General features: G+C 39.1%; 6 protein-coding genes across 17 annotated transcripts in view; 4 read left to right on the top strand and 2 right to left on the bottom strand.

The window, feature by feature from the left end:
- Positions 1 to 11,464, top strand: part of Prosap (prosap) — a 37,824-nt gene extending 26,360 nt beyond the window's left edge. For 4 of the 10 annotated variants that reach the window (XM_066298200.1, XM_066298201.1, XM_066298199.1 and 1 more), the window contains 16 exons: positions 88 to 271; positions 939 to 956; positions 3,299 to 3,424; positions 3,993 to 4,173; positions 4,673 to 4,992; positions 5,508 to 5,769; positions 6,292 to 6,495; positions 6,918 to 7,115; positions 7,878 to 8,115; positions 8,166 to 8,707; positions 8,756 to 9,066; positions 9,283 to 9,565; positions 9,617 to 10,097; positions 10,154 to 10,419; positions 10,586 to 10,776; positions 10,880 to 11,464. In XM_066298200.1, the coding sequence (XP_066154297.1) occupies positions 110 to 271; positions 939 to 956; positions 3,299 to 3,424; positions 3,993 to 4,173; positions 4,673 to 4,992; positions 5,508 to 5,769; positions 6,292 to 6,495; positions 6,918 to 7,115; positions 7,878 to 8,115; positions 8,166 to 8,707; positions 8,756 to 9,066; positions 9,283 to 9,565; positions 9,617 to 10,097; positions 10,154 to 10,419; positions 10,586 to 10,776; positions 10,880 to 10,969 (3,873 nt within the window). In that variant the 5' untranslated portion in view covers positions 88 to 109 and the 3' untranslated portion in view covers positions 10,970 to 11,464. Of the gene's footprint in view, positions 1 to 87; positions 272 to 938; positions 957 to 3,298; positions 3,425 to 3,992; positions 4,174 to 4,672; positions 4,993 to 5,507; positions 5,770 to 6,291; positions 6,496 to 6,917; positions 7,116 to 7,877; positions 8,116 to 8,165; positions 8,708 to 8,755; positions 9,067 to 9,282; positions 9,566 to 9,616; positions 10,098 to 10,153; positions 10,420 to 10,585; positions 10,777 to 10,859 lie in introns of all 10 variants that reach the window. The other 6 variants (XM_066298198.1, XM_066298197.1, XM_066298202.1 and 3 more) reach the window with 6 other exon arrangements.
- A 1,922-nt stretch (positions 11,465 to 13,386) lies between these two features.
- On the top strand, positions 13,387 to 15,015 carry LOC136347724 (uncharacterized). 3 transcript variants are annotated; one of them, XM_066297971.1, is made up of 6 exons: positions 13,435 to 13,516; positions 13,658 to 13,723; positions 14,309 to 14,473; positions 14,534 to 14,611; positions 14,661 to 14,813; positions 14,867 to 15,015. In XM_066297971.1, exons 3-6 carry the CDS (start codon positions 14,312 to 14,314, stop codon positions 14,930 to 14,932), a joined length of 459 nt encoding a protein of 152 aa, XP_066154068.1. In that variant the 5' UTR covers positions 13,435 to 13,516; positions 13,658 to 13,723; positions 14,309 to 14,311; the 3' UTR covers positions 14,933 to 15,015. The 3 variants fall into 3 exon arrangements, with proteins under 3 accessions (XP_066154067.1, XP_066154068.1, XP_066154069.1); XM_066297970.1 differs by lacking the exon at positions 13,658 to 13,723 and having other exon boundaries at positions 13,387 to 13,516; XM_066297972.1 differs by lacking the exons at positions 13,435 to 13,516; positions 13,658 to 13,723 and adding an exon at positions 13,779 to 14,080.
- Positions 15,016 to 16,540: 1,525 nt separating this feature from the next.
- On the bottom strand, positions 16,541 to 18,678 carry LOC136347997 (uncharacterized). Its single transcript, XM_066298485.1, has 2 exons — positions 17,857 to 18,678; positions 16,541 to 16,804 (listed from the first exon to the last, which is right to left on the bottom strand). Exons 1-2 carry the CDS (start codon positions 18,676 to 18,678, stop codon positions 16,541 to 16,543), a joined length of 1,086 nt encoding a protein of 361 aa, XP_066154582.1.
- Positions 18,679 to 19,153: 475 nt separating this feature from the next.
- LOC136347773 (DNA ligase 1) lies at positions 19,154 to 21,432 on the top strand. Its single transcript, XM_066298060.1, has 7 exons — positions 19,154 to 19,594; positions 19,650 to 19,829; positions 19,886 to 20,201; positions 20,251 to 20,496; positions 20,554 to 20,790; positions 20,845 to 21,073; positions 21,132 to 21,432. Exons 1-7 carry the CDS (start codon positions 19,411 to 19,413, stop codon positions 21,285 to 21,287), a joined length of 1,548 nt encoding a protein of 515 aa, XP_066154157.1. The 5' UTR covers positions 19,154 to 19,410; the 3' UTR covers positions 21,288 to 21,432.
- Positions 21,433 to 21,637: 205 nt separating this feature from the next.
- LOC136347774 (programmed cell death protein 6-like) lies at positions 21,638 to 23,470 on the bottom strand. The gene is made up of 4 exons (XM_066298062.1): positions 23,146 to 23,470; positions 22,751 to 22,857; positions 22,428 to 22,696; positions 21,638 to 22,242 (listed from the first exon to the last, which is right to left on the bottom strand). Exons 1-4 carry the CDS (start codon positions 23,199 to 23,201, stop codon positions 22,141 to 22,143), a joined length of 534 nt encoding a protein of 177 aa, XP_066154159.1. The 5' UTR covers positions 23,202 to 23,470; the 3' UTR covers positions 21,638 to 22,140.
- A 1,752-nt stretch (positions 23,471 to 25,222) lies between these two features.
- LOC136347747 (programmed cell death protein 6-like) lies at positions 25,223 to 26,369 on the top strand. Its single transcript, XM_066298017.1, has 4 exons — positions 25,223 to 25,388; positions 25,457 to 25,563; positions 25,617 to 25,885; positions 25,938 to 26,369. The coding sequence occupies exons 1-4, from the start codon at positions 25,345 to 25,347 to the stop codon at positions 26,037 to 26,039; spliced, it is 522 nt and encodes a 173-aa protein (XP_066154114.1). The 5' UTR covers positions 25,223 to 25,344; the 3' UTR covers positions 26,040 to 26,369.
- The last annotated feature ends 89 nt before the right edge of the window (positions 26,370 to 26,458 follow it).

Below are 26,458 nucleotides of genomic sequence, written 5' to 3' on the forward strand. Positions count from 1 at the left end.
AGTCTTAGGTCAGAGCCTCCATTTGCTCAATAGATGTCGCAAATGCGTGATGCCATCTATGTTACCATAATCGCTTTACTGTTTCAGATGTGACATTCATTTAGCAAAGATGGAGGAGGAGGACGAGCTGATGCGAGGTGGTCCTCAAGACTCGGGATACCTTCTGGTGCGCATAAACGTGCCAGAGCTGAGCGTGCAGAAGTGCCTGCAATTCCCTCGGGATCAGCTCGTTTGGGATGTGAAGCAGCAGTGTTTGGCCGCCCTTCCTAAGGTAGATCCGCCTGCATCAATCTCGAGTTAAGTTTGAGAGTTTGAGGGGACAAGTTGCATTTTAGGCTCAAGTTTTTGACCCCTCAATCCTCAAATACGCGCACCTCCATCAGCTTCAAACACCAATGCATTTAATCACTCGAAAAAGTAGTTGGGCAGGAAAATTTTAGGTTTCCAAAGAATTCTATTGGCCTGATGCGATGTTAATGACCACTATAACACAATAATTACATTGTGGTGTAAATATGTGCTTAGTAGATTAGGTTCCAAAAGGATACTTGCGTTTCAGTCATATAAAGGGTGAAGTAATCCGAGCTTGTGCAAAGTGTGTCGAATTTATTATTTTTGGAAAAACTGGAATGGAAATGCGAAGAATCGACTTTGCTGCGACGGAATTAATTTTATTGGATTTTGATGCGTTTTATAATGCCACCGAAATTACGTAAAAACGATAAACTAATTCCTCGTTTTACCTGATTTCAAGCAACGATTCGTGGGTTAAGCCTGATTTGCTGTTGTCCGCGAGTCGATTTATACATTTTTTGCACTCTTTGATGCAACGAAATTTTCATATGTCCAGTATCATTTCCATTCATTAGAACCATAGGAAGAAAACTGATATGTTTCTTATTATTTGATTTTTGTTTTTCATTTGGTGGCACGCGCAGGTGGCAAGTTGGTTCCGGGTAGGTACCAAGCAGTTATGCATTTTGGCACTCACTAGGTTCAATGTGTTTAGCGTTTGATTGCATGAGAATGCGTGGCACGTAGTGTTTATAAACAAGCATGGAAACATTCGAGAACGAAGAAAAAAGTAGATTTGAAAAATTAGTGAGTTTGTTTGCCAGCGCAACATAAATCATCTACATCGCTGACTTTATAAATCGATCCTTCATTGCTTATAATTTCCTCCAATTCCTTGGTTAATTGAAAAAGCACAGGTGCGTCGGGGAGATGAATGGCGCAGAGCATCGCTGTGATTGGTCATTTAAAGACTATTCAATGTTGAAAATTAATTACCAGAGCAATAATTAAAAATAACATTTAAAGCCCCCTAAAACTCTGTAATTAACTTGAGGCGGAGCAGCCTCTCTCCTCTGCGCCTCGTGGCGCGGAGGACAGATCGAGCGTTTCTGTGAGCGGTCGCTGAAAGACTAATCGGCGGTTTGCAGATTCCATGCGAAATCGGCCCTTGAAAGGGCGCTCTTCGAAATTTCATGATTTGTTGCCAGACTAGTAGCACCTGCATGCGAGTTTTAAAAAATAATTATTATTCAGTTAAAACATAGTAAATAATCGATTTTGAGATATCGTATCATGTGTATTTCTCGCCGAAGGCGTCTTTTATCTATGCCAAAATAATTATTAATGTATCGAAAACAATGCGCAATTACGTTAATCTCTACGAATTATTTCAATTGTAGTATTTTCGATATTATCGTATTGTAAGTGAAATTTATGACATCTTCAAGATGATAGATACGAAATTCCTGCGAGCTTTATCGTCTTTATGAAACATCGGGTATGTTACTATAAGCCATATGTAATCTGACTCTGTTGCTCTGCTCCTTTTACAACGTTTGTGCAAATATTTGAAGGCAGGTGCTATTTGAACTTCCAAGGCGAGCATTTCGAGGAATCTCTAATTTCATATTCTCGTATGTTTGCTCATAAATGTCCTTAACATATTTAAAGACTGTGTTCTAGTATGCCATCAGTTTTGTTTACCTGATATCCGCACAATGGAACTTTTGAACTTGTTTTGCTGATAACGACGCCCGTGCATGTTTAGTTCCATTTTGCTATCTCTTTGAGGGATCAGATTTGATTTCCAACGGTCACTATTCTGTTAATGGAACGCAGTCAAGTGCTAATGGAACTCAACCGGTATAATTACCATCAGTACTGCACAAGAAGAAAAATTACGTCCCATATAACCTCACACACACACACGTACACACACACACACATACACACACACACTTACACACACACACACACACACACACACACACACACACACACACACACACATAGGGCTACAAATTGCGAAACCGGCAATTGCCATTAAATTTGATTTATAATTCAAAAGAAACTAAGTTTGCCCTACGTGCCTTTCGAGCCGATCATAAAGCTTCGAAAGAACAAAAGTTCTTCTTACGACCTGTTCAGAGTCCGGACGATAAACTTTTATTGTGTCCCGGTATATCGAATACCGAGACTTGCTTTGTATGTACGATAAAAAAGATTAATTATTAGCATACACAAGGGGTCGTAATTGCAATTTTAAATGCTGAGCAATGCTGCGAATAACTTTTGAAGAGTAGCTCGAGTGACCTGTGAAATCAAATAAGTCACCGCCGTTCTTCGCCACGTACGAATCGGACTTTTCCTGAAATCTATCCGATTTCCCGCAGTTTTAATCGTGGGAAAACCCGCCCCGCGAGGGCGTAAACCGAGCTTAAATTTAACTTCGTGTGCGTTTATTTAACTAATTAATGGGATCATAGACGTATTCTCCTCTCATCAATCATAATTAGCAGATTGTATCTGCTTAGTTGGCGGCTTATAATTTCTTACATCGAAAAAAAGGTAATAATAACGCATTTAATATGTAAACTTATGTGGTGTCCGATTTCTTTCCCGCCTCATCCTCTCGTCCACCCATGCGAGCACCTGGAGCAGGCTGGATATTGATTTAAAAAACAAGCCTTTGCGCCTCGTGTGATTGAAATTGAGAAATTTTGCCCCGCAAAATTATCATTAGCTCCCGCTGCACTAGTGAGCGGCTTGAGTTTCTTTCCATAGGCAACCACCATTTCAGCCTCTCCAGGGCTGACGCATATCCGCCCGTGGTTTCCCCGATTTTAGTACATTGAATTTGTCCTTCTTTGTTTCCCGAATTGCCTGAAACTTCTCTGAATGTTACTGACCGATAAATGTTCCAGCTTTTAGAGGACGTTCCCCTTTTGCATTTAATTATACAGCTTTCCAAGGCTCGCAATAACAGCGCGTGTTTTGCCTTTAGGAACTTAAGGAAAGCTTCAACTATGGCCTGTTTTTCCCTCCGGAGAATGGCAGAGCCGGCAAGTTTCTGGATGAGGAACGACGCCTCGGAGACTATCCCTTTAATGGACCTGTGGGCTATCTCGAGGTGAGTTACGTGCCGGGGATTATTTGGGCATGTGCTGTTGACTGAGTAACTTTATTGGAAAGTTTGAAACAAAAGGAAATTTTCGTTGCTTGGATTTTGTGCCAGTGACGAAATTTCCATAGTGAGCAGACCCAAATTTTGAAACGTTCTGCCAGTTCAGGTTGCTCGCTCACTGAAGAAATTCTTGCTGAACAGAGAGCGGATGTATTGTTGTAAAAAATCGAGGACAGTGGGTCACCAAAAACATGGTTAAAATTCTTCACCAAAATCTGCGATGGACCCATACATGATTAAAAGCAAATTTGGGTGTTACAGAACTTGTAGCGGCTAAAGTAGCTGAGTTGCCGCTGTAAATTTTGCTTCACACTGACGTGAAATATCGCCTCAGTTGCTAACCAAAAATAGGGCATCTGGACCTATCAATTCATGTCCCGCTTTACCCACAACTCGTGTTAAAGATTTTGATAAATAACTGTGATCCACTTGTCTTCTCCCTCGTTCACAAATCCCCTCACAGTTCATACATGTTAAATATATAAAAGATCCACAGTTTTATTCCCTGTTTCAGCTCAAGTATAAGCGTCGAGTTTATAAAATGATCACTTTGGACGAAAAACAGCTGAAAAGTTTGCACACTAGGGCAAACCTTCGCCGATTCTTGGATTACGTTCAGAATGGGCAGGTGGAGAAAATTACGAAAATGTGCTCGAAGGGACTGGATCCGAATTTCCATTGCCAGGATTCGGGAGGTAAGGCTATTTGATTCGAATCCCATGGATTAACTCTTTAAAGGCCAACATATCTGCCGGTGAATTTGCCAACAGGGTAATTTCCATGAAAGGGACACATTCGGCGCCGAGCACTGGCCAGTTCTTTTATTTCTATGGAAATTATCTTCTTGGCAAAGTTACCACGACATTGATATATGGCCCTAACTTAAATTCCTCTGATGTGTTTATCAACATTGTTCTAGGAAATTTTACAACACGATTGCGCCTCTTTCCATATTTTGCTAGGTGATGCAGGCAATCGGTTATCTATACAAGTACTTGTTTCATAATAAAACTATTGATGAAAACCGATTCCTAGTAAAAATCACAAATGCAAGATATTAACGAGTGCTCTTCAAATTATCGATATTATCCCTTCAAATTCGATAGCGGCTAAAAGCGCTATTCCGTAATTGCATCGATACCAATGTTATCTGAGGACTATCTGAGATAAAATTCTGTTCACAACTATTTCCAGAAACGCCCTTAACCATCGCCACAGGCATAAAGAAACCTGGCAAAGTGCTCATGGCACTGGTGAATGGAGGTGCGATCCTGGATTATCGAACCAAAGACGGTTCCACGGCCCTACATCGAGCTGTGGAACACAGAAGCGTAGAGGCCCTCAAGACTTTATTAGAGTTGGGAGCTTCTCCCAATTACAAGGACAACAAAGGGCTCACTCCTCTCTATTTCACCATAAGCCCTAATGTGGATCCGGTGTTTGCAGAGACCCTTCTGCATGATCACGCAACGACTGGGGCTGCAGACACCCAGGGATGGCAAGAGGTTCATCAGGTAGGAACATCCGTACAAGGACCAAAATATGGGCGGCCAATAAGAGCAAATCATTGACTGTTAGAAGTATAACTTCTTAGTTTTATATTGAAATTATATTTTGGGTAAAATTGTCAGTGCTTTGACCTGTCTGCCCTGTTTTGGTTAAGTCGGTTTCCAGACATAATTTTGGCTTTAATTGTCAGAAACATATTTGGTAAATTTATCAGCGTAATCCCACTGAAAACTCATAAATTCTAGAGATTTTCAATTGAATGTGCGTACTTTTCGATATTAAGCGTTCGAAAACCCTTTTTAATACACGTTTATTTAAGTTAAATCTCGCATGAGCTATGTGTTTTGCAGTGGCATTCCCGGAAATAAACGATAGATTTGAAGTTCTCCATTGTTAAAATATTTTACTAAAGCTCGATTGTGAAAAACATATTGTTCTATCACTCGCTGGGAATTCGTATCAGTCAGAGGTGTGGCACGTGCAAATGAGACTAAGTAACCTTAATTTCTTTGTTCCCAAGGCGTGCAAACACGGCCTATTGAAGCACCTCGAGCATCTCCTGTTCTATGGCGCAGACATGAATGCGCATAACGCGTCCGGAAACACGCCCCTTCACGTGTGCGCAGTGAACGGACAAGACTCTTGCGCGCGTCAATTATTGTTCCGCGGCGCAGACCGACAGGCGCTCAACTACGCTAATCAGACACCCTGTCAAGTAGCTGTGATAGCTGGCAACATGGAGCTGGTCGAGCTGATCCAGAATTATCGGCAAGAGGATGTCGGTAAGAACAATTTTCCCATTTTTGATAAGATTTTACGCATGGATTAATAGTAAAGCAGAGTTTTGGAGAAAGGCTCGGTACAATTGCTTTCTAGTTGTCAGGCTTTGACGTGAACAAAATCGCATCGTTGCGTTGCCAGATGCTCTGTAGTGTGGGATTCTTTAAGAAATTCCTTTTGATAAATTGTGTTCGGCTCTATCTCTCTGCATAATGCATATGATAATTTACAATTTGCATGTTGAAAGTGAAATGCATCAAAATATTAATGCGCAATCTGTTTCACCTCGATGCGTCATTTTTAATTAAAATCGCGATTTATTAGCTCGCCAAGAGTGAATTGCCCTAAGAAATTTGCCCGGGTTTAATGAGTTGCAAGCATCTTCTTTGTGGCGTTTTTGATCGTTAATATTTTGATGATATATTCCGCACGATTTCAGTGTCTTGATTGCACGAATTAAATCACTTCAAGCAAATCATCATTGTATTCTGGCATGCCCCTCTTGCAAACGGAAACTTTTTCAGTCCCCTTTCGCGGACCCCCCAGCTACAACCCCAAAAGGCGTAGCGCCGTTGGATTGTTGACCAGAGCTCCCTCTTTGAGCACCCTCCATTTACCACCCTCTCCCTGTCCTAGTGACCGATCCTCCCTCCCTTTCAGCTCTGCCAGTTCTAGTCTCAGCGACGGAAGTGTCCCTCCAGAGATGGATACTGCCAGCATCGTCACAGGTAAATCTATTCTTCTTTCAATCTTGTTAATGCTGTTCATGAACTTCTTCCTTGTCATCTATGTCAAGCTGGAATGGCAGTTAATTGACCGTGCGCTATTCTTAATTATGCAAAAGGAAAAATACACCTTCGTTGAAAATTCCATTATAGGCTTGTGCCTTTGGTGGTTTTCACACTATTTTCCATCTCAATATGCTGCTTACATTCAGGCCACGATATTATGTCACGAAACTCTCGTTCGTGACCGCCGGTTGGCACAAAATAAGACATTTCTGGTCGACTAACTGTCGCTATAAACATAAATCGCTTTCAGTAGCAGAACCCTAGAAGGCTATTTTTCATCCATGCACTGAGACATTTTATACCAGCATATTTGGAATATCATAGCAAACATCTGTCATAATTTGCGTAATGGATCTCAGTGCTTGCACTGGGTGTTACAGACAAAAGTCTCGGCGACGCTAGCGACATCATCAGTGACAGCTCTGGAGTGGGTACCGCCAATTCAGATACCACGAACTGCAGCATGTCCATGCCCGGAAGTACTGTGGTTTGCGTGGAATCTTATTCTCCCAAGGAGAAGGGCCATATTAGCATCAGGGAGGGAGAGCTCATTGAGGGTGAGTGGGAGACCTGAGAGACTCTTTAAAAGCTCGCATTAACATTAAAGCGATGCCAGAATTGCGCGGGATAATGGGTTAATTTTGAAAACATTTGAGTTATTGTTTATACGCACTTCGTTGTTTTAATAACATTATTACTTGTTGTGGGCCAAAAGCGATTATATTATTAGGTGGTAAAGGGTAAATTGCAATGTTTCAGATGAATATACCATGGTAGGTAATTTCCTTCTAGCACTCAATCTACGTTTTTCCACTGCAATCACATAATTCCCCAGAATTGTCCTTTTATTTCTATCCACCGGCTTCGATAAAACCCCTAAAGGGGCTTGTTTCGAGCAATGCCAATTTTTTACATCCCCTTCTGCAGATCCCGCTTTTATTGACCCATTTATCTCGTTTAAACGTTCCCGAAAGCCGATAATAACTATTCATTTAGTTCATTGCAGGTTTTAGCCAAAAGAACGTAATGCGTTGTTAATTGAATCAGTACTAATTTAATCGTAAAATGCCACGTTCAAAGGATATTCATATAGTGCCCAACATAAATGGCAACGTCGCCCGACCTTTGTGTCAAACATCTCGCGACGTTATTCGCCAAACAACGTATCACGTGATTCTTGTCTGCTCAAGCGAAGTTGTCGACGTTAACCAATAATCTTTTAAGTGATGCATGTTTTTAATTTATCATTTTCTTAAGTTTTTGCCTTGGATGATTGTAGCTATGGATCGTCCAGATCTCAATAGACTTTCTTTTAATAGTGACTGGAGCTACAGACGACGGTTACCTCGAAGGCAACGTTCGCAGTTCTGGCAGCCGGTCCGGACTGTTCCCGGCCCATTGCGTCCAAGAGGTCAAATTACGACACTCAATTCAGGCCCCCATGATTGTTGCGCGTGACGCGCGAATTCCTGTGCCATCTCAATCTGGGAGTCGTGTAGTCGGAAGGCGAGAGAGTACGTCCAAGCAGTTCGCCACAGCGCCCAGATCCAAGAAACCGTAAATGAAACCAGATTATCCGTAAATGCCTTTTTAAAGATTATTTCCAGATATTCTCCAATGTGTTTGGAGCCTCGAACAGTCGTCCTCCACAAGGGAAGAAAGGGGTTCGGATTTATTCTTCGAGGAGCCAAAGCCATGTCGCCCTTAATGGAAATGACCCCGTCCGACCTCAAATGTCCTGCCCTGCAATACCTGGATGACGTCGATCCGGGTGGAGTGGCCGATATGGCAGGTTTAAAAAAGGGTGACTTTTTGCTGAGGATAAATAACGAGGACGTATCTTCGGCATCACACGAACACGTGGTTGATTTGATTCGAAAATCCGGAAACTTGGTCCAAATGACTGTTATTACGTGGGAGCCGCCCACCGCACACGGCACAATGCACATGAGCAGATCGGCAAATCTGCCCTCCGGTGATTTCCCAGACAATCCAGGCTCGAGGCAATTCTCCACTCTACCTCGAAAGATGGGCGGCGTGGTGGGCAGTATAGGGCGACCTGCACAAGCGCCTTTGCCGCCCAGGAGAGACCCCAAAACCACGCTAAGTATTGGTAGAGCTCGGGCGAAAAGTCTAGTTGCCGGATTAGGTAAGTTTTTGTTGCACTTTCGGCCCGACATATAAATGAGAAATCCAGGAGGAGATAGAGACGAGACTGATGATATGGCTAAATCAAGTTCTGCGGAATCGATCCAGCAGACGCCTTGCGGCACTGGAACCTCCACCCCAGTCCAGCCCAGAACTGCGTCAATAAGACAAAGACCCACCTCTACGAGGATGGGGCACACGGCCCTGGAAGATCTCTTCCACAAGCACCAGCAGGATTTGGAGAGTACAAACCAGAATTGTAATATTAACTTCGAAACTATTAGCATTAGCAGCACGGGATCCGGGACGAAGGGCAGGGTATACGCTAGTGTAGCCGAAATGAAACGCAATAGGTCTAAGGTAGGTCGACAATAGCTCTAATCTTTTTGTGCTTTACCCGATAATAGTAAATGCCATATCATATTCATACTTCACACGGCGACATCTGTCGGATGCGATCCTAAGTTATAGGATACATTAAAGATATTTAAATTATCAATTTTAAGCTGCATCCAGTACGTCCCAACTTTTACTACACGAATTTGTTAACTTTCAAATATTCCTCCTAATTTTCAGGTTAAATCGAAATTCATCGACATCTTTGGCGGTCAAGAGCTACGCAGGACCTTCCATAGCACCCCAGATCTGGCGCAGGAAGTGGCCTATTTGACCAATTCTCAAACTTTGCCCAACATAAAGAACCATCGAAGTCAAGAGGACCTGGGCGTAATTATGGGAGTCAACCGAAATCTGCCTCCTCCCAACCATCCGCCTCCACCTCCACCTCAGCAGGTTCTCAAATTCGAAATACCTAGACCCAGATCTGAAAATTTGCAAGGCAGAGATGCGATATCCGAAGGTGAGGTCAAGTTTTACGAAAAGCATGAGTGTGCGATTAAATTTTTAATAGGTATCGCATCATCTTTCAATCCTTCGGCAAATGCAAAGCTCTACGCTGCTCCAGATGATCTGAAAACTGTAGCTTATAGGTCGAAAAGTAATGCTTCGCAATCGTCCAGGCCAATTTTACGGAAATCTCAGAGTTTGAAGCAGACGCAATATCAATCTTCGTTGAATACCTCCGGACCGGCTGCGCCTTGCATATCCAGCCAAATTCAGACGAATCCCTATGCTCAGCCATTCCGGACTGCTAGATCGAATTCAACAGCAAGCAATAGGACCAAGAGGAAAAAGATCTCAACTAGCAAATCGGCATCGAATATTGTGCAATTAGGCCATGCAGGTCCTCCGACCACGCCGGAGCCAGACTACAGCTGTACAGACTCCGAGGAGGAGGTGGAGGTCGAGCAGAGGGATCTCACCGGATTGGCCGGTCGACTGTCTTCAGTGCAATTACAACCCGTGGAAAATAGCGGAAATAGTAACACAAGGTTGGTAGAACTTTTCTTGACGAATTTTCAGTTGGAAAATGCGTGATGATTTTCAGCGGCAGTAGTTCAGGAAGTAACTCAGTGCCTCACAGTTTTAGTGTAGAAGAAATTCAAAAAACTAGGTCTCAACTGAAATCGTCAAAGTCCTATCCCGACGATTTCTTCAAGAAACAAAACGCTTCGAGTGCGAAGATGGAAGCAGCAGAAGATGGAGATAATAGTTCCTCGGGAGTAAGTTCTGATCAGGAAATCACCACAGTTTCCAGTTCAGAATACCACACAACCGCTGATGCTACTCTTAAGATCCAAAGGCCACAAGCCAGTAAGTTGAATAAACATTTCTAAAAATCTATATTTAACTTCGGCAACTTCGCCTCACCTCCTGGCAGCTCATGTCCCGCATCCAGCTCTACCAAATTACCCCCCCCCCCCTCCCGAGAAAAACGGTGTCTTGTTACCACTTAATGGAATTGGCGCATTTTTTCCAGGTCTTCTCAAAAGACACGCAGTCTCTCTGGCCCAATTACCGCCCCCGATCGAAAACGAAAACGACGAAAAAGAAGAATTTTGTTTACCACCCCCTCCAGAGTTCAACGAAAGTCAAGCGGCTCTAATGGCAGCCGAAGAACTTGTTGTGGCTCCTCCACCTCAGTTCAGCGATAACCGACAGGTTACCAGGGTAAGTCGAGGCTCAGATTTTGAGCCTCAAAAGAGGAAACTGATTGGGACGATGGATAATTGGAGCTTGAGCTTTTGTTCCAGGTTGGTAATTTTTGTTCCAGGTTCGAATAGTCGGTGCTGTTCCTAAAGGGGTTCCTGCACTTAACAAAGCTCAACCAAAAATGAAGCAAGGCCGTCTACATAGCCAATAAACACTAGTTAGATCAGCGTTTATTGTATTTAAATACATGATTTAATGCACTAACGATTTTATACTCAATGTAGTGATATTACCCACTGAATTTGTTTTACTCATGGTATATCGCCAGTAAGGATTTTATTTGTTTCTTTTTTAACTCTAAATTTAAACTCCAATGATACTCATTTACTTGAATGTGATTAACGAATTCTCTCTCTATACCTCCCCCCCCCCCCCCCTTCTTCCTCTCACTCTAGCTCTTACTCTTTCTATCTGTATAGATCCTGAGCAAGTATTGGAGTTTTGAAACTATAAGGTGTTTTCTAACAACCGCTCAATTTGGTACAGTATTTTTTAACTTGTGTTTATATAATTTTACGGTATTTTAAGTCAGATTAGGTTATCACATTTTTCAACTAAGCACGTAACACTGTAAGACATTAAATTATTTCTTTTTGTATAAATTACATGTAATATTGATTAATACAACTCGGTTGCTTCCTTAGAATGAGCAGGGGTTTTATTCTTAACCCGCAAGATAACGGTAATTCGTCATAGGAATGACTCAGCTTCTCAAGCCCGATGCTGACTAAGCCAATGCCGCTTCCTGGGTTATGATAACGCCATTTTAAAAATCGATCGGACGAACATTGCAAACATTCTTTAAGACCTTCGTACCAGTAAACGAGACACGCACGTCGATCAGATTAATCATCATGGCGACTTTATTCACTTAGAACGTGCGAATATCCGATTTTGCAAAAATGGACAACTTACTTAACGCAACCCGGCTTGACCGATAAATATCTCCAAGATTCATCGGTTCTCGCATTTTTTCTTTGCGCGATCTGTTGGAAATGGTCGCATCTTGGAAAATCTTTTAAAATTAATTAAGAGACTTAATTGAGCCCCAAAGCTAAGGTTGGAGAGAACGAGCGGTTCAAGGGAAAATGAAAATTGACCCAGAACATGGGCTATCTCGAGAATTGCCGCAGTGAGCGCGTTCACTAAGGAATGAAATACCAAGACAATCTTTTTCTGTAATGAAACCTGAATCCCACAGGGTTCTCCTGGCCTTTCCAGGTCAGGGGAAACTTCCAAGTTAAAAAAGGGATAAATCTAATTTTATTTGAGTTTAAGTAAAAGATTGGAGAATTAAGAGAACAGGAGGGAAAGCTTTTCGAACCACGAAGAGTGACTGCACCCAATATGGCCTCAATGTCACCATATTCAGACATTTTACTACCATTGTCTCGGACAAAAAAGACACGACACGACTCGAAAATCCGAACCTTTTACAGTCATGCCTGCGGGGTTTAAGTAAATGATTACTGAAAGTTGCGACTAACTGAGAGATAAAGAAAATTAAGAAATGACCTTTAAAATCTGAAGCAATACCAATCAATACGTAATCAACCTGTAATAATCCAAAGTTTCATTAAGTTCAGTTTAATTAGGAATTATGTTAATGACTAGAAATTCTATGCTGTGCACGAATAAAGTACAATGAACAAGTTGATTAGTAGCTAATTATGGAAATTCTTAATTAGGAATTGAAGTTGTGGCAGCTGATTGAGCTTCTAAATGAGATTCAGGAGAATTCCGCTAAACACACACAATACATGATTTTATTGCAAGTTGTTGTCAAGAAAGTAAAATTCCCGAAATGTCAGTTAATAACCAGCGCACTGAAAATTGGGAAAATGCTTGAGAAAAGAGGGCAAGAATTGCTAATTGGAAATTACAATAACCTCCGAGGAGCACAGCTGACTATTCAACGGAGAATGCTGATAAATTGCAACTCAGTGTGTGTTCATCAATAAATTAAAGTGAGTACGCTAATTGCAAATCGAGCCAGCTCGATTTCTGGCTCTCAGACCAGTTATGTAATGTGGGTTAAAAATGCCCATGCGATCCTGGTAAAGGTTGAAGATCAATAAATAAAATGAATCGCTGATTAGGTGACGAAATAAACACTTCCCAAACTAAAAGGTGATTAGCGGGAATTAGCAGACTCATGACTTGAAACTGGGTAATTTGAGCCATAACGTTCAGTCTTGCCCCCCTGACCGCCGACCAGGACAGTCCACTCGATAGCCTCAAAGTCATTATACAGACTTTCAGCCTGCGTATCCTGGCTCTTTCAGAAACCCACAATTTCAGCAGTTCCCCCCTCGCGTCTAACCACACTTGGAAGGTACCTGCTCCAGCACAGAGGCCCCGCCCCTCTCTAGGGTGCCGATTTTCTTGTTTCTGGAACTAGACTTGTGTGTTGTCCAGTGCACCCCCTTGCCTCTCACCACTCTTATTGTTATTCCCGCTAAGTCTGGCGTGCAATTTTTAACAACTTATTCAAGAATTGATAGTAAACACAAATGGAAACCATCAACCTACATGCAAATTGCATAAGAAAGTTAAGTCGGTTAATGAAGCCCGACCTTGACTGCTTTGACATAACCATTTGGAGGGAGCAAATATTCTTTACCTTGCTTTGGTATGATAGCGCGCCCATGAAGAACAGTCGTGTTCAGGATTGTTGTTTCGGTTAAAGGGAGAATTGGTAAGTGTTTTAACCGAGAAAATCTTGTTATTTAAGGCAGTTCACGATGCTAACATGAATATAAGAGAATTAATTGAGTTTGAAGTTGTTTTTATTAGTAAATTGATTATCTTAGTAAGTCTAAACTCAGTGTCCCCATAGAGAGGAGTCCTTGATTCTGTCCGTGTTACCACATTCAAATCGCAGCTTTTCTACTCCCTCCACCAGGTTTGACAAGTAGTTTAAGAGTTTGTAATCTAGACGAACCCGTGATCAGTCGCGCTACTAGCCCGGTATTATAGTAAATTAATGTTCAAAGTAGAAAGAGAAAATTACAATTACTCGACTGGGACAGCTAGATAGGCATACCAAGTAATACCCACCTGCAAGATGGTGGTCGAATTCAGTATCTACGTACTTTCTTCGCTTCGGGTATTATCATTATTTTCTCTTAAATGGTTCAGGTGAGTTTCTATAAACATTTAAGTGGTTTAAATCACTGACGAATCTTGGCAATGAATTTATGAAGAAGTCAAATTTGAGTGTTTGTCGTTGGAACAACTCCTTGGAACTAAACAATCACAGGTAATAGTGCTTTAGGTTTAATATTTTGCTTCAATGCCTCGGAAATTGAATCTGTCTTTGAGAACGTAAAAAAATTCGGCCATAAACCGTCAAACGGGTCATTAAACTTCCTTGAACAGTCTAATCATCATCGAAGCGAAAGTGTGCATAAATTACATAATTATTATTTCGGCATATCGATTCGCGACTTATACATTCGATTATTGAATTAAAGGTCATTTTTTGCAGGAAATGCCTCATGCTTTGCTACAAAAATGCATTATTGTGCTCACAATATCGGTTTCTATAATAGCAGTCGCGGAAGAAGCGGACTTCAGGGATCACGCGTTTAGAGGCAAAAGGGCAGTTGGAAAACCTGGATTTTTCAAAACCCTATTCTCAGTTATCGGAGAAGTAATGAGTTTCGTTAAAACACAGTATACCCGTACATTAACTATCTTTAACTCTACATAGCAATACTCGGACACCAAAGATACCTTTAGCAAGGTAAATGGCATGATTAACGACAATTTCCTACCGGAACACGCACCTGTAAGTACATTTTTATTTCTCGGATAAATTTCATAAAAAATCATCTCAGGTCACGGAGGCTACAACTTCATCCAGTGATCCAAACGTCACCACCACGGCAGCCCCATACAAAATCACCAGAAGCGAGTTGAACAGGATCATTAGGAGGAACTTGAAAGGGCTCATGAGGTTGTTCAACATTGAGCTACAGGATGCTCTAAAGGTGTGTTTGAGCCTTTGAACTTTAGTAGTAATGAGATATTATTTTTATTATAGGAATCAAAAATCACAAATGCTGAGTACAAGAAGGATCTGAACAGGGAAGTTTCGAAGTTCCTCTAAAGGATCGTCATATAAAATGTAAATTTGTTTATATTGTAAATAATATGTTTGTTTAACAAGTAAATCCTTCAGGAGTAGGTCCACTGAGCGTCTTACTCGCAACCTAAAATATGTATGTCAGAATCCTCCCATTTTCAAGAGAACAGTTTTTCACTACACAGAGAATAAGTATTGAGTTATGCATTGAGTGAGTTTAGTTTGCCTTAAATTGTTGTTAATTTAATTTGGACGTTAATTTAATTGGTCGATGCACGCATCGACCAATCTCTAAATAAGAAGAAAATGGCTCGTTGTTGAAACAGTATGATAATATGCGACGAAAAATTGATAATCTACAACAACGTTGTACGTTGTTATTACATTATTCATAAAAGATCTTGGATCAGACGCAACGAGCCAGCCCGAAATACTCCAAAAGTGAACCAAAGAAACGTTACGTTGTCGGTTTGGTGGAATTGCAAAGGTGTGATACATTTCGAATTCCTTCCAAGGAACCAAAGAATCGAATCGAGTATGTGCTATCGTCAAACGGGTAGAGGAAATAGAGTCTAGAATTGGTAACTCGTAAACGAGTTGTGTTTCATCAAGATAACTTTAAACCACGTGCAATTTTAAGCACCCGTCAAAATTTACTACAACTTTAATGGGGGAATGTTTTGCTGCGTCCACTCTATTCCAGAGACCTGACACTATCGAATTATCATCTGATTCGATCGCTGCAGAAGGCTCTTAATAGAAAAACCTTCGCGACTGACGAAGACGTAAAAACGAATTTGGGTCAGCTTTTTTGCCGCAAAAGAATGTAATTTTTACAGGCGTGGTATCATGAAACCGTTCAGAAAATCGACAAATGTTATTGGACAAAACGGGCAATACACAACATAATAATGTTTTCATTTTTAATGAACTCTTTCGCTTACATTGTGAAATATGCAATGACTTCGTGGACAATCCAATAATATTCTGGAAAAGCCGTGGGGCTTCGGGGTCAAAAACGTACTACACTTATGCATGTAGATATGGGCCATCGAAAAGTTCGTCATAATAGAAAATTGCCCAATTTCGTGGAATTTACTCAAACGCTTCGGTCGTAACTCAAAATCTTTAGAGGGAACGTTACAACGAAATTCAATTTAAATTCCTTCTAGCATTGTTACTGGGCTGTCGTGCAACATCGGAAATCCGAGCGTCAACGACGCTAAGTTCCCGGTATTGTCAAACCAAATCGAATTTTAAAAGTGAGTGATTTACCTGTTTTAGCCGGGCACGATCTCATACAAACACTCACTATGTTTCTACGTATTTCACTTTTAACTCCGCACAAAGTTTTCCAATGTTTTTCCGATATTTTTACTCGAAATTCGGTATTTTTCGCGAGCGGAACGGCAAGCAACGCGGAGCCGCCATTAATACTGACAACCGAAGCGTTCTTGTTATGTTTACAAAGCCTTCTTTGCAAAAAACGTCGCTCTCATGTGACGAATATTTGTAAAATCACGTGTCGACAATGAACTATAGAACTTTTTTAATAAATCGTGATCAAAATACCTCACATTACTTGCGGTGCTGTAGGAACCTTAATAATAATATTTTTGCGCAAGATATCTATTATCCATTGAACTGAATAAGGGCTATAAAGTATGTGGTACTGGAAGCTATGATTCCTAATAGAACTGAGGGCTGGATCTGATAGAACCCCATTCCAGTATAAACCAGTTTGTTCTCAGAAATGTATTTCCATAAGGAATTCAGCTCTCTCTGCTCGTAAGATCCATATGGAAACTTGTACTGAAGTCTGTAGCAACTTGAGATGAGGCAGTCGGTGCTTTTCGTTACTTTTCCACATGAGGTCGTAATGATGAACGCGGGAATCTGGAAACAAAATAGATTCGTAATACGTGAAATTAAATAAATAACAGAGAAGACAAAGATGCACACTCAGTATCTACGTATTCGCTACTCCAATCATAGCAAACGAGAAACTCCTCAACACATATTGCGACCTAAACCCATTCGAGCCGGTCAATTTTCATCATTCGAAACCTCAATGAATGAAACCAGAATGCGGAGGAGACAGGGACAAAATGAACCAGAATTTTAAGGCCGTAATGCTAATTCATAACGCCAATCACCTTCCTTGATCGCAAATACTCTCTTTTAGAGGTTTTTATCCAAATTAAAAGGAATTACTAAATGCCCTCGTTTAATTTTTTAAGCGAGACTATATCAGCTCTAATTTGTCCATTATGAAAAGATTTAATAAAAGAAAGGCCGTAGCAACGAGATTCTCATGGTAAAGCACTAGGATTGAGGTTTTCATCAAGAACTCATCGAGTGATCTCGAGGAACTGGCGGTAAATGAGAGCTCCCAAATAAAAATAGTATTGATGCTATATGAACTGGGACCATGTAGAAAATTCAAGAAAAAAGGGTTTCCTTATATGTCCCCATGAGGCTGTTGTTCTTGACTTCATTTCAAATACTCAAAATGATGATCCTTTTCCTATTTCTGGAAACCACGCAAGGGAAAGTACCAACATGAATTAAAACGTTGAATCCTGGTCAGTAGCGGCCTTACAGGGGATGTTGTATGACGGTCCAGGGCAACAGATCTACTAAGGCCGACGTTGATTACCGTACATGTTAACTTTTCCATTGCTGAGAAAGCTGTAACCAGGGCACGTATTCTCAAGCATTCTCCGTATGTATCAGAGACAGAGAATATAATTTTATATCAGAAGCTAAATGCACAAACGCGCTCGGACAATTCGTGCATTGCGGGTTGCCTGTTCAGTACTGAAGGCGCTTATATTTAAATAGAGTTTTATTCAAAACCATTTAAGCTCAAATTGAGAGAACTATGACGCCTCCAAGTACCACTTGAGATCCACAAAAAACTTAAATTAAGTACCCAGCTCTCTTACCATTCCATAGACGGCCACAATCAGAGCTCTACTAAATTGCTCCCACTCAACATCCAGCGTAGTAACAAATTTCTCAGGGTTCCAATAATGGATAGATGAAATGAAAATCCCCAGTAATCTTGTAGTAGAATTGCCAAAGTTCACCAGTATCTTCCCTCCGAAGTAAGTGTCCAAAATCATAGTTCTTTCAACGGCCCCTAAATAGTGTCTTTTGATGTCTTTGATGGAGCTCAAGGAATTCAGCTGATACTTATGGAGCTTGTGCAAAATAATCTTAATCGTTAACAGTTGGTTTGTAATTGCTTTGTTGACTAGGCAAATGGACACTGCACATAGAGATTCGTAGTAGAGACTCACAACTGGAAGTTTCATAAAAAAAGAAGTGGCGGTATTTTCTTTAGAGGATTGTGAAACGTAAAGTATCAGCGAAGCAGTGACGAAGTTTGTATACAGAATTAACTGCCGAATTTCCCCGGCATAGAAGTGAGCAACACCCTTGACTTCGTTTAGATAATCCAGGATTTTCAGCCACTTGGTGTTTCCTCCCATGAGGTGAAGGAGAAAAGTTAACGGCACTGAGATATTGAATATGAACTTCACTACGTCAGCTGCAATGTGCATTGTAGTGATGTGAGGGTAGAAGGTTATTACAGTGAGATAGTAACTGAAAATAAGGGCAAAGGTAATTGAGCACATTAACATAAGGTTCTTCACGAGCATTGCCTTGTTTTTATGGAAATTATCGTGGGGTAAAATGCCCCAGAATTGCAGATAAGCTATAAAGTAATTTAAAACCTCAGGGGACAGGTGGCCGAGCACCATGTTGGGGATTACGCAGAGAACTATTTGAACACTATGTGGTATTACTCAATGGATTGGATATTAGTTAAGGTAATTGATGAATGTAATCAATCATCGTGAAGGGGGTCTGGCTTTATTTTTTCGAACTTTTTTGTTAAGTAACATATTAATTTGGATAGTCATAAAGTAGAAACGACGTATTCTCACATTTGTTGAAGAAAATGGGAGGTTGTTATTTAAAAAAATTATCGATGACGTCATATTTCGTATACGGATGACGTCACTGGTACGAACAATATGTCATAGTAACGCTTTTTTAAAACAAAATTGACTTTTTCGAGGATTTGTTTGAAAAATTTGTTTCTTCAGGAAAAATGAATTTACGCGTTACTTTACGAACATTCTGTGTAAGGCCATAGAGATTTAAAAAAATTCAATTTTACTTCCAAAAAGGTCAAAAGTCAGTGCCAAAATGACCTTTCCCTTCTCTGGAAATTGTGCACAGCGCAAGCTTCCTGTTCCTCAATGATCATTTTACGTCAGTCGCGTAAACCCAAATACACCCTTTTAACAATCCCCCCAAAAAAAAACTATTTTCGCATTTTAAATTCATTGATTTATTATCAGTAGCAGCAATAAATTAGTAAGAATACAAACAGTAGTGCAAAGGTAAATTATCGTGGGGACGTAGTGACGAGAAAGATGGATCAATAACGTCGTGAATAGCGTGGGGGCTAGTGCAGGAAGGCCACCATGAGCAATGCTGTGAAACTCTCCCCTCGGCCTAGAAAACATAAGAAATCCGAGAACATGAAACAGGAAATTGTGGCTCAGGTCCATCGGCACAATAGATCGACCACAAGTTCGGACAACGACTATGCAAATTCTGAGGACAACTTGGAAGTGCCTAAAAGCGACAAAAACGAGAATTACAGCTGTACGTAAAAACTCAAAATAAACCAAAAAATTCCGTTAATTATGTGTTTTTTTAGTGGTGAATACACCAAGCAGGGAAATTTCTGTAGATGGGGAGGCACAAATAAACTCAAAAATCATCTCATTAATTGAGACAGAAATGAAGAAGGACATCAACAGGCACTCTCACTTTACTGAGTCTAGGCCTCAGAGTCTTAGCTTCTATGAGGATGAAAAGATGCCAGAGGAACTATCCGGTAAACACTGAACATATAACTCCTCTCATTCATCAAATGTGTTCTTTATTTATAAGGAAACTTGGAGCTCTTAAGCCCCGAAGAAAAGAAGCACTACAGGAAGCGAAAGGAGTACTCTCAGATGGACATAGAAGAGCGCAACGCTTATAACGCAATACAGGATCTATATAACTCTAGAGACCCCGAGGAGATCCTCAACAGCTCCACAAAGAAGTCAAAATCCCGGAAAAAGAAATATGGGGAGTCTGAGCAAGGCATTGGGGATAGCAGGGAGATGATGATCCCGAAGGAGAAGCGCAAAAGCAAGAAGAAGAGAAGGGAAGCTTCTCCATCGTCCAGCAATACCAAAAGGAAACATAAGACTAGAACAAGGTTTGCAGTTCCTTTTAGATTAAATTAATAAAAAACACACTTTTCGCAGGGAAGATGAGCACCAACCTCGCAGTGAGGTGACACTGGCATTAGAAGAGCTTCAAGATGACGTTTTCGAAAACACGCTTGAAGATTTTGGGAACAAGGCCGAGAAAATGAAGAAAAGCCCTAGGAGGTCGGATAAAGTTTACGTACAAAAAAAATCCAGGTTCGAGGAGGTCAGCAGGCATAATAACATCCCTCTGAGCAGGCAAAGTGCCCAAGATTTAGATTCTGTTAGCAATTTAGATAAAAGGTAGATGCGCATTTCTTCAATCAGAGACCATTTAAATACTCAGTATTTTTCTTGCAGAATCTCTTCTCGTTATCCAATAGAAGTTGCTATAGTCTTCCAAAAATGGTGGATGCGCCTCTCTTCCCTTTGCCATGGCTTGTTGGGGGGTTTAGGGCTAGGCCATTGGCTCTATTTAGTCTGCAACTTTCACACCCAAGACCAAGCTTTTCTAACTCATTACGCTTACTATAGTGATATCTATGTAGGACTCTTCTTTGCCTTGTGTGTACTATGCATCATCTCCGTTTTTGACAGGTAAAAAAAACACATAAGTTAATATAAGACAGTGCAACGAAGGAAAAACTTCAGGATGGATGTAGGCCACTTGGACACTCATGATTTGACACAGTTTTTCAAGCAAAAGAAATATTCCCTTTTGGTGATTGTTTATATGGTCTGTCTAACCATACACTTATTAACCACCCCCTATGACGAAAAGCTCGCATTGCTAGCAAAGAGGAATCATAGCGATATAGGGGATCTTATTGAAAATACAACAGATTTGGGAGGTGAAAACAATGTTTTTCGTGAGAGTGAGGTTATTTGTGTTCAACAAGCTTTTAAACAGTAAAGAAGTAATATTATATTTTTTATAGATTACACTGGCGGAACTTAAAACTTGGAACCATCTGTCCCTATGGCGGTCCTTACTAGCATTCACTGCGTTTATAATTTTAGGCATAAGTACCCCAGAAGACATGCTCTACAACCACCTGAAAAGCATGGAAGAGTACCTACCCTCGGACACATAGCATTCAAGCATTCTAAAACGTTCGAATCGAAAATATCTTGACTGTATGTGATAACTGTTTTCATATTGTTAGTTAACGAGTAATAATATATCTTGAAGAAGACTGTGCTTACCAAAGTTACGGAAATATATTTAGAATTTATTAAGCCAAACGTCTATATATTTTCTTGAGTTAAAAAAATGATAATAAAATCAGCTGGTAATATAAAGCGATACTTAAGTACTTAGAATAAAAAGTATTACCAACAGGTATCTGACTTTCTTTTATCACTGATGACTAAAAATTTCAAAATATCCACTGGGTAAATTCAAATCCGTTATACCGAATTTCTTTCTCAGGTAACAAGTAAATAAACATATTCAACACTTTAATATAGAATGTGTACAACATAATAAGCGTGAACAAGACAACAAACATGATATATACAAAGTTTCCAATATTTTAAGAGCTAAATCAGATTATGAATGTTTCGCCAAAGAGGCCCCTTTCTTCCCGATTCATTGGCATTAATAAGATCCTAACGTTAAACATAAAAAATATATAAATCTATGACAAAAAGATAACTTGTTTGCCAGAGTTCTCAAAAACCCTAAGATAGTAGAAAAATATAATCTTTTTCATATCAGCAGCTTACATTTTACGTTTTGGCCTCGGTATTATTGTATAAAAATTAATCTACACAAATCTGCAAAAATGATAGAGCATTTTTCATCAAAATATAAATAATTGAAAATCATGAAACTTGCAGTTAATACCATAAAAGTTTTTTAACCACTGGAATGTGATTGCCAATTAAGAATATTAATAAACGATCTTACTGAGGTAGATCCATAATTATTAAACAAACAGGTGATTAGATTTTTAGACCAAAGACCATAGTCAAAAACTGCTCATAGTGGATTGTGATGTAGCCATCTTGGTCAGTGTCATATTGTCTGAAAGCTGCGGTGAGAGTCTGGAAAGAGGTAATGCTAATATACTACTGTAAAAATGAGTCTAAAAGTACACACTAAAATATCATTAATCCTGCTAATAAATTTACAAGCTAAGAGAAACAATATACTATAAACCATGAGGATGAAACGCTTTTCAAGGGAGTTTTTTGTATATTGAAGGTTTAATTATAATTTATATACTCACATATAAAACAATGCATGCCTGAATGAAATCATCAAATAGAATGGTGCCATTTCCGTGACGATCAAATTTCCGAACCATAGTGCTTATCAATACATCAGACAGTCTATAACCAAAAGAAGTGAGAGCAGTTTTAAGTTCCTCACGGTCTATGTTCCCAGAATTGTCCCGATCAAATGACCGGAAACAATTCTGCCAATCTGTCACATATTTCCAGAGGGCTCCAAAGTCTTCGAAGCTTATTTGTCCCTTGTTGTGTCGGTCAAACATTCCTGAGGGGGGAATATTAGGTAATTTCAGTCAACGAAAAAAAAAAGATTAGGTACCTATCATCAACCTGACAGTTTCAGGATTAAAGGGACTCCATGTTCCATTAGATAAAGCCTGCTGTAGTTCATCCGCGCTGATAAAGCCACTTCTGTCTTTATCCACTCTATATGAAACAAAGAGCAAAAGTTATGTAGTAATTTGCATCCAAATGTTTAGCTTTATAAAAAATTGCATATGTGAAGATCCTTTTAGATAGAAGATTTTAAAGCCACCTAATATATCTTAATAAATCTTGACACAGCTAAGAATACATTCCCAAAAGCCTTTATGATCAAAATTATTGGCTGACAATCGCCAGGTACACTCAACAGGATTAAATATTTTCATATTGCACAATATTTATAAAATTATATTAACTTTCAATGCATGGGATGCAGGCTGAAATTCATACCTTTGAAACACATCCCAAAGAAACTCCCTGCTGGGCATGGGGCTCTGAAAAGTCATTGCTCGGAAGATTGGGAATCCTCAAAAGATACTCTGAGGGCTAGGAGTATGGATTTAACCTCAAAATTTCGGTTGTAGACACTTGTACTATCAGCAATAATAAATATTGCAATGTTACACTGAATCGGCGAGATTTAGCTTTTAATTACTAATGTTTGTTTCTCAGAATTTCATTTGGAAATTCAGAATATTATTTCATACACTTGATATGTGTGGAAAACTAGGTGGATATTTGCTAATAAATATTTTGCTGCCAAAATATGTAGTGAGAGAGACAGCACTATGACACTTATGATAGATAAAATGGGGAATTTTTTATAGGTGTAAGAGAGAAGGGGCTGGTAAGGGAAAGGCTGGGGAATTTATAATAGCATTGCAGATATTTTTTATGTTCTGGATTTTATTTTTTCAATAAATATAAAAATACATAATAGCATATACAGAGTTTAACTAAAATTAACCTAAATAAACTAAAAAGAAATGAAAAATGTTTTATTATTCAAATCCATTTTTGTCATCCAGATTTTCTAGAAGATACAATTGTCGCCAATGGTTACGAATCGTACAATTTCTCCCTCATCTTACTCAAAATTCTACTACATTTGACCGAATAATAAAATGATGTCTTCTTCTAAATTAACTATATTATCAATCTCATACACTGAACTTGTTAGATAATGCCATTCTGTTTTTTCACACTCTGGTATTTACAAGGTCAATTTATACCATTGGCGAAGATTTCTTCATCTTTATTTCTTTGTACCTTACAAGGCAGATCCGGCCTGATTATTTTTATAAGTAAAAGCTTTGTTATTTTTAAGATTTGCTAATGAGGAATCTATTGTATTGCCTTGACTTACATATGAAATTTGGAAATAAAAGGAAATCTTATCAGAAATCGCAATAAAACTTGCTCTCAATGTAGTCAACATGTGTATTAATTAATGGGTATATTATTAGGTATATTATTACAGTCGGTAAAATTCGTCATAATTGATAAAACAGTCAATACTTATATAGTAATTAATTAATCCAAAGATCATAATTTATAATTCCATAATCTCCGGATAAAAATAAATTTTAATCGTGTAAGTGGTTGAGCTACCCGCATTTTATGCACTTATGCATTAAAAACATTCAAGGAATCTCTAATTAATGAATCATGCTCGCATAAAATCTTTCAAAGGTAAGAGTAGAACATTGAAAACTAAAAATAATTACTTTTCCTATTGGTTTTAGTATTGACCGCGACAAAAACGGTTACATTGACGTAAGTAAACTGCAAGAAGCATTATTAAATGGATCGTGGGAACTCTTCGACCCTGAGATTGTAAAAACGATGATCCATCAGGAATTTTGTCCCCCACAGACCGCATAACCAAAAAACGTAAACTTTAGTAATGTTTGATCGAGGAAACAGCGAAAAAATTCAATTTAACGATTTCGGGACTCTGTGAATGACTAGCAAAAATGCTTCAATTCTTTTAATATAGACTACTCTGGTACCAGTAACAAAAGAGTTTAGAATCGCCTTGATCATTTTTGGCTATAAACTTTCAGATTGTGCAATAGACCAGTTAATAAGAAAGTTGGGTGAACACAAAAAGGAAACTATTCTATTTAATAAGTTCATTGAAGTTTGTATAAAACTCCATGTGTGTTCAGAGGTAAATATTTGGCTCATTTGAGTAGTTTTATTATATTTAATCTTTAACTGCAGCCTGTAACGAATGCGAAATAAATAAAGATAGTTATATTAACATTCAGTATGATCAGTTGTTGAGTATGATCATTAGTTTGTAAGTTTAACGCTTAAAGAGGAATATTTAATTTATTTGTACCTTTGTTATTAAATAATATTAAATTTATTATTTTAATTCGAAAAGTCCATATTATTTTATTGTAATCAGTAAATAGAGTTGCGTAAATGTGACAAACTTCCACTTCTTTACATTGTTTACTTAAGGTGTTGTTTCAACAAAGGTTTCATAAATTAATATGCAACCAACAATTCGAGAGACAAGGGCTGTCGTAGTAAGGTTATGTTACATTCGAATTTAAAATAATTTACTTATTTCATTATTTCCTGTATTACTAATCGACACCATATACACAGTTTTTCACTAAAGAACAAATACTGATCATGGCCCTCCCCAATCAAGAATTCCTGTGGGGTGTTTTTCAAAGGTGGAAAATAATCAAATCTGCACAAAAACAGCCTTCCATTCAACTTATTTTTTCTCTTGCTATTTCAGTGTTGATCGAGATAGGAGTGGCTATATCAACGCCGAAGAGCTACAGCAGGCTCTGTCTAATGGGACATGGCAGCCTTTCAACCCCGAAACTATCCGATTGATGATTGGTAGATTTCACATTTATCCCCCTAATTTGTTGCTTTTGTAACTCCTCATATAGGGATGTTTGATCGTCAGAACAGAGGCCAAATTGCTTTCGAAGATTTTGGGGCCCTTTGGAAATATGTGACTGATTGGCAGAACTGCTTCAGATCATTTGATAGAGACAATTCAGGCAATATAGATAAAAATGAACTACGTACAGCCTTGACCACCTTTGGTTATAAGCTGTCTGAAGCATTGATGGACACAATAATGAGGAAGTTTGATAGGTTAGGAAATGGAACCATTCTCTTTGATGGCTTCATCCAGGCTTGCATCGTTTTGCATGTGAGTAGTTGAGATTTTAAATTTCATGTCACTCTTTTATGTGATATTTCAGACTTTAACTGCAGCTTTTCGTCAATATGACACAGATCAAGATGGGTATATTACAATTCATTATGATCACTTCTTGAATATGGTGATCAATTTGAAAAATTGAGTTTTATGTGATAGGGAACATCCCACCATTAGTGATAACTAAAAAAAAAATTAAAAGATTATGAATTTTGGTGACTTGCAAAACAGGATCACTAGAATGTTCTTTAGTTTAAGGCCTATTCCATGTTAAAAACGACCAAGTTATGTATTCTTAAGAAATAGTATGTCTTAATTCGAGTTCTCTATAAATAAGTTGTAATTGAGTAGAAGTAATGCAGACATTTTGTTTTTTCGGGCCTGCTTCTGGGGACAATTAATAAGGAATCTGTTTTTTTTTTATGTTGGATTTTGTGCTTTTTTGAGTTTGAAAATAAAATTGCTATTTTCAACATATAGTCAGCTGATTAATTAACATTCGCATCGATCATCGTCGTCCCACTTTAACGCAATATAATAAAAAGAAACAATGTGTTTTACTAA

The sequence above is a fragment of the Euwallacea fornicatus genome, chromosome 30 (assembly GCF_040115645.1).
Source record: "Euwallacea fornicatus isolate EFF26 chromosome 30, ASM4011564v1, whole genome shotgun sequence".
In the NCBI taxonomy this organism is placed as follows: domain Eukaryota; kingdom Metazoa; phylum Arthropoda; class Insecta; order Coleoptera; family Curculionidae; genus Euwallacea; species Euwallacea fornicatus.